Source organism: Macrobrachium nipponense, chromosome 14 (genome assembly GCF_015104395.2).
Source record: "Macrobrachium nipponense isolate FS-2020 chromosome 14, ASM1510439v2, whole genome shotgun sequence".
NCBI classification, from domain to species: domain Eukaryota; kingdom Metazoa; phylum Arthropoda; class Malacostraca; order Decapoda; family Palaemonidae; genus Macrobrachium; species Macrobrachium nipponense.
The window spans coordinates 53,517,970-53,529,628 of record NC_087207.1 but is presented as its reverse complement, the minus strand read 5'-3'; the positions used below and the strand labels follow the sequence as shown (position 1 = coordinate 53,529,628).

Sequence of the window (11,659 nt, the reverse complement as noted above, 5' to 3'; positions counted from 1 at the left end):
TTTGCAGACTTTTTTTTTCCTTTAGATTTTGAAATTGCTCCAAATCCGTAGGTGAGTTCAGTAACCTTCTATTAGTTTTTAGGATTGAGGAACATCATTTTGGTTTCTGTGGATTACAGATTTTTTTTTATTAATGATATTAAATTTGATGCGAATCTGTAGGTGGAGCCTGGAATTTTTCTATACTCTGGATTTTGAACTTGATCGAGGTATTTGTATTTTTTTAATTAACGCTTAACATAATTTTTTTTGTGTTTTGTTATTGATATGCATCTATCATAAAAGTTCATTTCCGTATTATGCATTTATTCAGAAAACGAATTTACTATAACTGTATCAGAGAAAGAGAGAGAGAGAGAGATAGAGGAAGTTTTCCTGATCCTTATTCACTCATGCTTAAGAACCACAAAAAGTTTTATGAAACATAATCAAAGGCATAATAAAATCTCAACGATAAACATCTTTTCACACTTTAATTGTTCTTAACAATCAACAACATTTTGGCATGGCTACAAACACACGTGGTGCAGAGGTTAACAACTGGATACCATCAGAAAATGTAATACTTTGCGGGATGTCCCTTAAGACTACGAAAAATGTTTATTAATATTAACAAAGAGCGAAAGGATAATGTTCTCACAGGCGAGATGAAAGATGGGATGAAGGACAGGCATAGTAATGTTAGAAAGTTAGTTGAAGGAAGATTAGATAACCTTTTCACCTTAACAAGGAATCTGTGTTAATAACTCATGGAGAATTAGCAAGGAATCTGTGTTAATAACTTATCGAGAATAATTGGAGAATTAGCAAGGAATCTGTGTTAATAACTCATGGAGAATTAATGGAGAATTAGCAAGGAATCTGTGTTAATAACTTATCGAGAAGTAAAGGAGAATTAGCAAGGAATCTGTGTTAACAACTCATGGAGAATTAATGGAGAATTAGCAAGGAATCTGTGTTAATAACTTATCGAGAATTAATGGAGAATTAGCAAGGAATCTGAGGTAATAACTCATGTAAAATTAATCGAGCATTAACAAGGAATCTGTGTTAATAACTCATGGAGAATTAATGGAGCATTAGCAAGGAATCTGTTTTAATAACTTATGGAGAATTAACAAGGAATCTGTGTAATACCTCATGGAGAATAAATAAGGAATCTGTGTGATATCCCATGGAGAATTAACAAGGAATCTGTGTAATGCCTCATGGAGAGTTAACATGGAATCTATGTAATACATCATGGAGAATCAACAAGGATTTTGTTTGATACATCATGGAGAAGTAACACGAAATGTCTGTTAATTCCTCATGGAGAATTAACAAGGAATCTGTGTTAATACCTCATGGAGAATTAATTAACAAGGAATCTGTGTATATCTCATGGAGAATCCCCTATTGTTGGGTTCGTCGGCTTGGACTTCTTCACCATCGGTCACCACACGCACTTCGAACGGTTGTGAATACGCTGTAAAAAGAAAAAAATAAAATAAAAATAAAAGTCGATCAGCCAGCATGCAATTCCATTAATCGAATTTATTTCACTCTCTCAGAAAGCAAGATGAGCCTCTGAACCAAAGCGCTCTGAAGTGACAGCAATTGACTGGCTTAGTCTTTGAGAAGTCTCCTAAAGTGACAGAAATTGACTGGCTTAGTCTTAGCTTAAGTCTTGTGAGAGAAATTTGACTGGCTTAGTCTGAGCTAAAGTGACAGAAATTGACTGGCTTAGTCTTTGAGAAGTTTCCTAAACTGACTGAAATTGACTGGCTTAGTCTTTGAGAAGTTTCCTAAACTGACTGAAAAATGACTGGCTTAGTCTTTGAGAAGTTTCCTAAAATGACAGAAATCGACTGGCTTAGTCTTTGAGAAGTTTCCTAAAGTGATAGAAATTGACTGGCTTAGTCTTAGAGAAGTTTCCTAAAGTGACAGAAATTGACTGGCTTAGTCTTTGGGAAGTTTCCTAAAGTGATAGGAATTGACTGGCTTAGTTTTAGAGAAGTTTCATAAAGTGACAGAAATTGACTGGCTCAGTCTTTGAGAAGTTTCCTAAAGTGAAATCTTGAGAAAATTTTTAAGCCAATGAAAAAAATACTGTCTTCCAAATGGGTCGAAATTGTAGGACCTTATGAATAAGGTGTCCTAACGTTGTTGGAATAAGGTGTCCTACTATGAGATTCAGGGTCTCTGTAACACGGTTTTTTGGACTTTGCTCCTTGTCAAAGCATCGGATGTAGCTGAACGTTGACATATGTATATTTTACAACCACACACAAATTTTGTCAGCATTATCAATAACCTAAACCCGATAGTTTTGATTTTTATAGAGTAAAAATGATCTAGCCGACGCCATGGCCAATGATTACGAGCCAAGAGTCGAAAAACATTCATTACGTAAGCAAGGTAAACAAACACCGTTTGACTAAATGTTGCCCCGCCCATCCACCAGACAGAAATTCCATCGGCTCTGAAACCCAAAGACTTTATGAATGGCGGAACGATACATAGATGTGGGTGGGGTATCAGTGCTAGCGTAGTAATACTACTGTAGCAGTAGTGCCGCAACAGTATAGCAGTATATACATAAATTAAACCGATTTACGGCCCACAATGCTGGAATCCTTGAGGATCATTTAGCTGTTCTTACAACTACTCGAGAAATTAGTTTTTATAGCCAGAAGTTAAATTTTCTAATCCAACAATGCCCATGGTAGCCTTCAGTGTTATCCTGAATTATAACGAGGCGAAAGTGGATGGAGCCTCATGAAGTCACCATTCTGACGATAATTATTGGTGAAGGTTTAAAGCCAATATACGGTACCGGCTTTTTTTTTCAGTAAATAGGTAGATAGCCAATAAATAAAAATTGCTTGACATTGGATATAGCAGTTATCAAATCAAGCTTGTCTACTATGTTTTTGAAAATTACCAACTATTCCCTACATCTTGTCAATCTGATTGTGACCTATAAAGTAGACTGTAATTTCTTTGGAAACTTATTTTGGGAGTTAGACTAATAATCGAAGTGTTTTTGTATTTATTAACATATTTTGTTGGTTTGTTCATTATGACAATTATCAGTGGAGAGGTTCCAGAGTTCATAAAGGTGTACTGCTTTGCTTGTATTTAAATTTGTATGTCATTGTTGCCAGAGGTTTAACCTTCGTTACGTATAGCCAATCATCCATCGAGAAAGAGGGAAGAAATGATGTCATAAGTTACGTAACGAGTGCGTTCGAAACCTTTTCTCTGAGTAAGTTGGCCCGTCTTCAAAAAAGGTCACTTTTACATTATAAGTACCAAATCTATTCAACCTACGTAGTGCAGAATACACTCAAAATTTATGTGTTGATATAATATGTATTCTGAATAAGCGTTATATTTATGAAATGCATAGATAAAAAGTTATTGCGAAAAAACCGTGTTACAGAGGCCCTGAATCTCATAGTAATGTTCTTTGGTTACGAGATGACAGTCAGGCAGATGTAGTTAAAGGAAAAAAATTTGAAACTAGGTGGAAGTATGGAATTTTTTCTTATTATACTTACTGGTGAAATCTAAGAAAGCGTTACCGCAGCGGCGATCCTTCTCGGGAGTCCCATCCTTCTTGAGGGAAGGGATCAGAACGTAATCCTTTGCGCAGTCTGTATCACCATCCTTACCAGCAGCATCTAACGAAGGAAAAGATATATTATTAAAATAAACTCAGTAAGAATGAAGGAATGCACTCGCAGGAAAAATAGCTGTCTTTTCATCAAGTGCTCTCATTTGAGCACCTTCAGTTTCCTTAGGTGTCTTTTCATCAAATGGTCTCATTTGAGCACCTTCAGTCTCCTAATGTCAGGTTCGTCGGATATCTGTTAAAAAGCGTCGGTTTTATTGAAGTCGTACGTGTCAGTGGCCTGAAGGACTCTTGTTTACAAAAGCTAGGCGTTCTAGATGTGCTGTTGTAGGAAAGAATCTTCAGTTTACTAAGGTCTTCTTCTTCTTTCCCACCGTTATCCCTACATGAAAGGGTCGGTTGCCTGATGCGCCTCCTTCTCCTCCTCCTCCACTGCCTTCTATCAAAGGCATTATCATCCCCCACCAAACCTCTTCTCACCATATCTTCCTTCACTTTGTCTCGTCATGTAATTTGTGTGTCAAATGTACAGCAACAAAAAAAAAAAAACCTAAATTTGACAATAAGTCAGAATTGACCAAAGTCCTTAAAAAAATATACAAAAATAAAGTCTACTCGACTCAACAGATTTGTCAGCTTTCTGAAATTGACAAGAGTAAACGTGCCCATTACGTCCCCTCCTTGAAAAAAAAAAAATACAATGCTCATCTGTGTCAACATAATTTTTCATTGCTTTGACATTTGAAAGAATCACTGGAGCTGTTTGGAACCACTCACCAGCACCGGTGGCTCCATCTCCGGACAGCGAGAAGCTTTCGGAAGAGTATTTAATGCCACAGAATCCTTCTCTGGTCTTGATGCAGATGGAGTACCTCTGGTTTCCCAGCTGATGGATGCCGTCCTCATTCTGGGTGGAGATGGAAGAAGATGATAGACTTACTCAAAGAGAAGAATCTTATCACTGTACGAAAATTTTCAAGATTATGGTCATACTCAAGGAGAAGAATCTTATCACTGCACGCAAACTTGATTAGGTCATCGGAGAATCTTATCACGCACGCAAAGCTTCAAGATTATGGTCATACTCAAGGAGAAGAATCTTATCATGCACGCAAAGCTTCAAGATTAGGTCACTCAAGGAGAATCTTATCACTCACAAAGCTTCAAGTTATGGTCTCTCAAGGAGAAGAATCTTATCACTGCACGCAAAGCTTCAAGATTATGGTCATACTCAAGGAGAAGAATCTTATCAGTGCACGCAAAGCTTCAAGATTATGGTCATACTCAAGGAGAAGAATCTTATCACTACACGCAAAGCTTCAAGATTATGGTCATACTCAAGGAGAATCTTACACTACACAAAGCTTCAAGATTATGGTCATATCAAGGAGAAGAATATCAGTGCGCAAACGCAAGGCTTCAGATTCAATTGGTCATACTCAAGGAGAAGAATCTTAGAAAGAATTCTTCAAGGTGCACGCAAAGCTTCAAGATTATGGTCATACTCAAGAAGAATCTTATCACTACACGCAAAGCTTCAAGATTATGGTCATACTCAAGGAGAAGAATCTTATCACTACACGCAAAGCTTCAAGATTATGGTCATACTCAAGGAGAAGAATCTTATCAGTGCACGCAAAGCTTCAAGATTATGGTCATACTCAAGGAGAAGAATCTTATCACTACACGCAAAGCTTCAAGATTATGGTCATACTCAAGGAGAAGAATCTTATCAGTGCACAAAGCTTCAATTATGGTCATACTCAAGGAGAAGATCTTATCAGTGCACGCAAAGCTTCAAGATTATGGTCATACTCAAGGAGAAGAATCTTATCAGCACGCAAAGCTTCAAGATTATGGTCATACTCAAAGGAAAGAATCTTATCAGTGCACGTAAAGTTTCAAGATTATTGTCTTACTCATGGAAACAAGTCTAATCACTGCCAAAAAAACTTTCAAGACTGCAGTCTTAACTCAAGGAAAAAGACTCTAATTACTGCATGGAAAGTTTGTTTAGCATAGGATTTAGCAAGTCTTGTTGAGTAGGTTCATGGAAGGACGAAGAAGGCCCAGGAATATATATTTTTAAATAAGAAATATTTGACGAGGAGGCGTAGAGCAGGAGAGGCGGCGGTCTCACAAAACAGATAGAGAGACGGATGAAAATGTGTGCCTATGTACTACCTTCCCGGTGCTGAAGAGTGGATGTTAAATGTGAATGAAAGAAGGAGATGAAAACTGTTGAGACGAACTTTTTTTTTTTCTTCTTTTGTAGTACGTACAGCACATAAGAACTGAAAGTGTGAGAGGTGAAAGTTTGAGAAATGTAGATATACGCAGACGTGGCACAAACGATGCTTTGATATGGTTTGATCTTGCGAAGAGAATGGAGGAGGTGTTGTTTGGGGGGGGGGGGGGGGGGGAGTGGGGAGGAAGATCTAGAGAGCACCAGGTAGATGGATTAAAAGAACTGGTGAGAATGGACCTTGCTATTTAGGAAGAGAAAGAGTGCAGGCAAAATGGAGGAGAATAGCACAGTGTGCGTGTAGCAGTGTGCAGTGCCCCCCGGATAAGCCCTTGGTGCTCAGGTGGGTGCCAAAGGGCCACACCAGCCCGTTTATTACTTTTAATATCTAACAACTCTTACAGGCTACTTTTCGGCAACGACTAGTGCTGGCATAAGGCCAGCTTAACCTAGATGAACCAGTAGCCAAGCCTAGGTTTATAGATAGAAATAGAGATAATATTGGTTTTACAACAAGTTAAAAGATAAACTTACTTTGTAATTGAAGGTCGAGAGAGTTCCTGAATACTCAGTGTAGTATTGTAAGCAGTTAGGTGGAGCTGTAACGAGAGAAAAACCCTTTGAATTGCATTGTTTATTGTGATTCATTTAGAATAATTATTTTTTTATTACTGCAGTAATTTCTTTTCATCCATTATGCTTGAGAAGGTACCAGGCACATGTTTTGCTTCTCTGGTCAGGAGAAGTTCTGTATAGTTTAGTTCAGCAACGCTAATTAACATACCCCACTTGGGAATCGAACCCAGGTTCTGTCATTGTAAGGCAAGTTTCATAACCATTGAACCAAAAGTATATATATATATATATATATATATATATATATATATATATATATATATATATAACTAACAGGACCTCATTGAGATAGGATGGTATCTAATGGAGATTTCATTCCCAAAAGCTAGAAGCTTTTGGGTACAAATCTGCCCCTATCGTCCGGCCACCGGACGGTGGGGACAGTCAGTCCTTGAAAACCTGTAACTTTCGTGAATAAAATCTCTGTTATAGATTAGCCTTTTTATGAATGGACAGTACCTACAATTGTACGAGTGAGTAATGGAAAACACCAACACCTGTCCAGCAACGGTCGTCTTCCACCCAACCCCAAAACGAGAGTAGGTCATTATTACCTTTGTCAGGTGAGTTGCAGGCAATCTGGGTGACCTTGATCCTCCAGGAGCGATCGGTTTCCTTGTCTGTCGTTGCAATGTTGATCCTGGCAGCGGCTGACCCGGGGGCAAGGTCAAGGTACACTAGAGGCGGGGAGAAAGAAGAATACAGAACTTTAGAAAGAGAGGTTCTCGGCATCTTTTTCTGAGACCCAAGTTTTTTTTTTTTTTTTTTTTTTGCTGATGTCTAGTTCCTCGAATGAGGTTTCGGAAGGTTTTCTAAGCTAAACTGAGGTCAGGAAAACCAAACAGGAGTTTGAGAATCACCAGGGTTTGTAAGGGGGTTACTTTGAAAGCTGAATACTCAAGCAAAACAACTGTTGGAAAGTCACGAGTTTTTTGCAAGGAGTGACTTAGGAAGCGAGATACTCATACAAGTGATAAAAGCTCACTCTCTACATGGTTCGGAAGTCATGTCAAGCCGTTGGTCCCGTTACTGAATAACCACTGGTTCCATGCAACGTAAAAACACCATACAAACAAAGATACAAGTGTTAGGAAATCACCAACTTTTGCAAAGGGGAGTTTTGGAAGTCGAAGATTAGCTATTCAGATCTGTCTGGAGCGAGGGAAACTCATTGTTCTGGAAAATCAAACCGGATATCAAAAAGAGGTCAAAAGGTCGAGAACGCTTACTGTGCTGCCCAGTGTTGGTGCCACAGATGACTGTCGGGTTGGCACCCGCGGTGCCAACGAAGGTGAAGGTGTCAGTGTCACAGGTGGTGTCTTCTCCGGGTCCTTTCAGAGTCATCGACAAGAAGTCCAGGCGGAGTTGGCAGACGTTTGAATTTGCCTGGAACGAGGGAAGAGATGATGAAGTTTGCCATTATTATTATTATTATTATTATTATTATTATTATTATTATTATTATTATTATTATTTTATTATTATTATTATTATTATTATTATTATTATTATTATTATTATTATTATTATTTTTCAAAAGATAAACCCCTGTTCGTAAAGAGCAAGCATAGAGGGACCATCGACTCGAAATTCGAGCTTCTAAAGAATATGGTCTTCATTTCAATGAAGTTATAGATCTAGGAAATGCAGAAAGAAGAGATCAGTTATTAGAAAAAAATAGATTAATAAGTAAAAAAATAAACAGATAAAAAATATAAATGCATCAGTAAAATACCAGATGAATTGTTCAGGGTAGCAATGCGTTGCATCTTCTCTTGAGAAACATCCTCTGAAGGGAAGAATAATCTCTGAAGGGAGACTGTTCCATAGTCCAACGGTTTGAGGAATAAAGAACCTGGTAACTGCTAGGTTCAACAGCGTGACTTATTCTCTGCATATTGAGATTGGTTGTTTTATGGTCAATACCCGAGGTTTAAGCTTCAAAGCTGTCTGTTTCTTGGTGTGATTATTTCAGATGTCATAATTTGCGTCATTCGAGAAATCTTGCTATATTTATCCGTTGTTCTGATCAAGGATTGTTATCATTTTTTGCTCTCTCTCTCGTTCCTCTCTCTCTCTCTCTCTCTCTGTTTATATATATATATATATATATATATATATATATATATATATATATATATATATCTGTGTGTGTGTGTGTGTTTACACACAAAAATATAGATAAATGGATAGCCATGATTCAACTTTTCTTTTTTAGGTTCAGTTTATGGCATTTGTAAGCGGTGACCATTCCACGTACTGGCCAGCCCCAACATCGTTACAACGACTTTGCGCACACAGACACACACACACACACACACACATATATATACATATATTATATATATATATATATATATATATATATATATATATATATATATATATCCCCAGAAGGTTATGATCCAAAAGGTTATTTAACATTCAGGTTCACACGTCTCTCTTAAGGGATGCCGTTGCTTGCTCCAGTGCCTTTTTCAACCGTGGCAGTGACCCACCACAGTTGACTAACTGCCAGGTGTACATGATTCACTAACTCGTGTCAACAGGGGCTGACAAGAATATTTAGGAATTTATCTGGTTTCAATTTTTTTTTTTTTTTTTTAAGAAATTGGTCCAGCCTGTACCCACCCCTTTTGGGTCCTCTTCCAACCCCACTCTCCCACCCCTCCCCGTTGGATCGAACCCCGCCCTCAGCATCATCTCACCTTTTCGATGATGTACTGACAGTTGCCAATGTCCTTCAGGGCCTCCGGATAAGCATCGTTCACCAGATAAGTGATGTTTTTGTTTACTGTACCTCCGCATTTCTTCTCATCTGCCGATTTAAAAAAAATATTATTATTATTATTATTATTATTATCATTAAATATCATTTTTTTCCTCTGTTTTGGTCGTGAAAAACTCTCTATATAAGAGGTCCACAATGATAAAAGAAAATGTTACGAGTTCGTGTATGATTTAAAAACCGTCTACAAAGCTTTCGAACCCTTCCTGGGTTCATCTTCAGTCAAAAAAAAGAAAAAAAAAAAAAAAGATGAACCCAGGGAAGGGTTCGGAAGCTTTGTATAGGGTTTTTAAATTGTACACGAACTCGCAACATTTTTTTATTATTGTGGACCTCTTCGGACATTATTATTATTATAATTTAAGCTTGCATTCTTAAGGACTAACATATCCGTTATTTGAAGAATAAGATAATTAAGTAAGGCGAATAAAGCTTCAGATCTGAATATATACAATCAGAGACAATTCAGGTTACACAGCTTTTTTTCTTTAAATCAGAAAAAAACAAAGAAAATAAATAAAGAAAGGAACAGAGAGAGAGAGAGAGAGAGAGAGAGAGAGAGAGGAGAGAGAGAGAGAGTCTAATTTGGGACGAGGTTGCTTTTATTACGGGCTGTTGTGAAGCAAGAGCTCGTGCCAGCATAAGGCTGGCTGAATCTAACTGCTGAGGTTGCTCATTAGCTTACAAGCACAGCACAGAGAGACAGAGAGAGAGAGAGAGAGAGAGAGAGAGAGAGAGAGAGAGAGAGAAGACCAGCATAAGGTTGCTCATTAGCTTACAAGTACAGCAGAGAGAGAGAGAGAGAGAGAGAGAGAGAGAGAAGAGAGAGTCGTCGAATCAAGCCATCCGACAGACTACAGCGAGCGAGCGGAGACCGCCTCCGATGTAAACAAACCGCGAAGCCAACTCACAGACGCAGCATACACCGTAGCCGTTGGCGCAGGTCCCGTCCTCTTTCCCTCTGTCGGTCCTGCAGTTGTCGCTGGTGCTGCAGATGCCGCTGGAGTTGTCGCTCTTCGCCCTGCACTCAGTGGGGCTGACGGTGATCTTCAGGAAGGGGATGAGCGTCAGGTCGAACACTGCTGCGGTGGGAGAGGAGAGAGGGTCAAGTCAGTGAAAAACGACTTTTGCAGTAAAATCCGTTTTCTTTTTCTTTTTTTGTGGGGAGACACAAGAATCTGAGTTACTGCTATTGTAGATTCACATCAACCGTGCATTTGATGTCTAAGCTAGCAGTCCCTTACGACGCTCCTGATTGGCTGTTGATGAGCCAATCACAGGGCTGGAAACTTTCAGTCTCTGGAGAGAGTTCACATAGGCAGGATGTCTGTTCCACCTCTCCTGAGGGACTACTTTGAAAGACGTAGCCCTCAGGAGAGGTGGAACATAGATCGTGCCCATGTGAACTCTCGAGAGAGACTGAGAGTTTCCAGCCCTGTGATTGATTTATCAACAGCCAATCAGGAGCGTCGTAAGGGACTGGCCTAATGCACAGTTATTGTGAATCTACTCTAACTAGCCCTTTGCAGCACACACACACACACACACACAGATGTTCATTTACATATCTAACAGAATAATTAAAAAGAACAGATTATAACGAAGGCATAAGACTGATAATTGATTATCTGAAGATCTATATGCGACAGATATCGCTCCTTTAATCATTAGCCTTTAGTGGTTATATACTCAATTCTGCACAATGATCAAACAAAATAAATACTACAGAATACTACAGAAGTTAATAATGTCCTTGAGATCTACCTACATACAATACAAGGAAACCAATATAGGCCTACTTCTCATAGGCCTACATTTTTACAAAAATTAATAATGGCATTGAGATCTTACCCACAAGAAATACAAGGAAACATTTTTACTTATATTACAAACTTCTCATAGGCCTCTATTGGCTTCTCAGGAGGCCTACATTGTTAGAGGAACTTACACTTGGAGCCACGAGGGTCAACCGCCACCTGACGATTCTCAGGAGATTCCATCGGCGAACAGGATACTGCGCAGGCGCACAGGCCCACAACTAGCAGAACGCTCGACTTGGACAGGCGCATTTTTACTGTAAACAAAGGGAAAAAATGGAAAAAAAATTATTCTATTGGAATAGTTTGATAATGATATTCCCAACACTGAAAGGCAACCTGGGGCAACCCGAACGAGCTGTAAGGTCTGTAAGGTCTGACATAGAGCTACCGCAATGAGGGGATTTGTAACCCATTTTGTTTTGTCAGCGCCTGAGGGAAATGCTAACACTGTTTCACAGAAATCTTATCTCTTGTTAATGGGAACAAAAATGACACTTATTACCAATGAGCAAAAAATGTTAAGCCCTTGTTTGTAAGCTCCCGAGGGAAAT

At 38.7% G+C, this 11,659-nt stretch overlaps 1 protein-coding gene across 4 annotated transcripts in view; it reads right to left on the bottom strand.

The window, feature by feature from the left end:
• Positions 1-456: 456 nt before the first annotated feature.
• Positions 457-11,659, bottom strand: part of LOC135226107 (uncharacterized) — a 15,232-nt gene continuing 4,029 nt past the window's right edge. For 2 of the 4 annotated variants that reach the window (XM_064265561.1, XM_064265560.1), the window contains exons 2-10: positions 11,237-11,362; positions 10,200-10,370; positions 9,209-9,318; positions 7,730-7,886; positions 7,055-7,177; positions 6,399-6,463; positions 4,397-4,526; positions 3,546-3,668; positions 457-1,468 (exon numbers count right to left, since the gene is read on the bottom strand). In XM_064265561.1, coding sequence (XP_064121631.1) covers positions 1,359-1,468; positions 3,546-3,668; positions 4,397-4,526; positions 6,399-6,463; positions 7,055-7,177; positions 7,730-7,886; positions 9,209-9,318; positions 10,200-10,370; positions 11,237-11,357 — 1,110 coding nt within the window. In that variant the 5' untranslated portion in view covers positions 11,358-11,362 and the 3' untranslated portion in view covers positions 457-1,358. The remainder of the gene's footprint in view (positions 1,469-3,545; positions 3,669-4,396; positions 4,527-6,398; positions 6,464-7,054; positions 7,178-7,729; positions 7,887-9,208; positions 9,319-10,199; positions 10,371-11,236; positions 11,363-11,659) is intronic. The other 2 variants (XM_064265563.1, XM_064265562.1) reach the window with 1 other exon arrangement.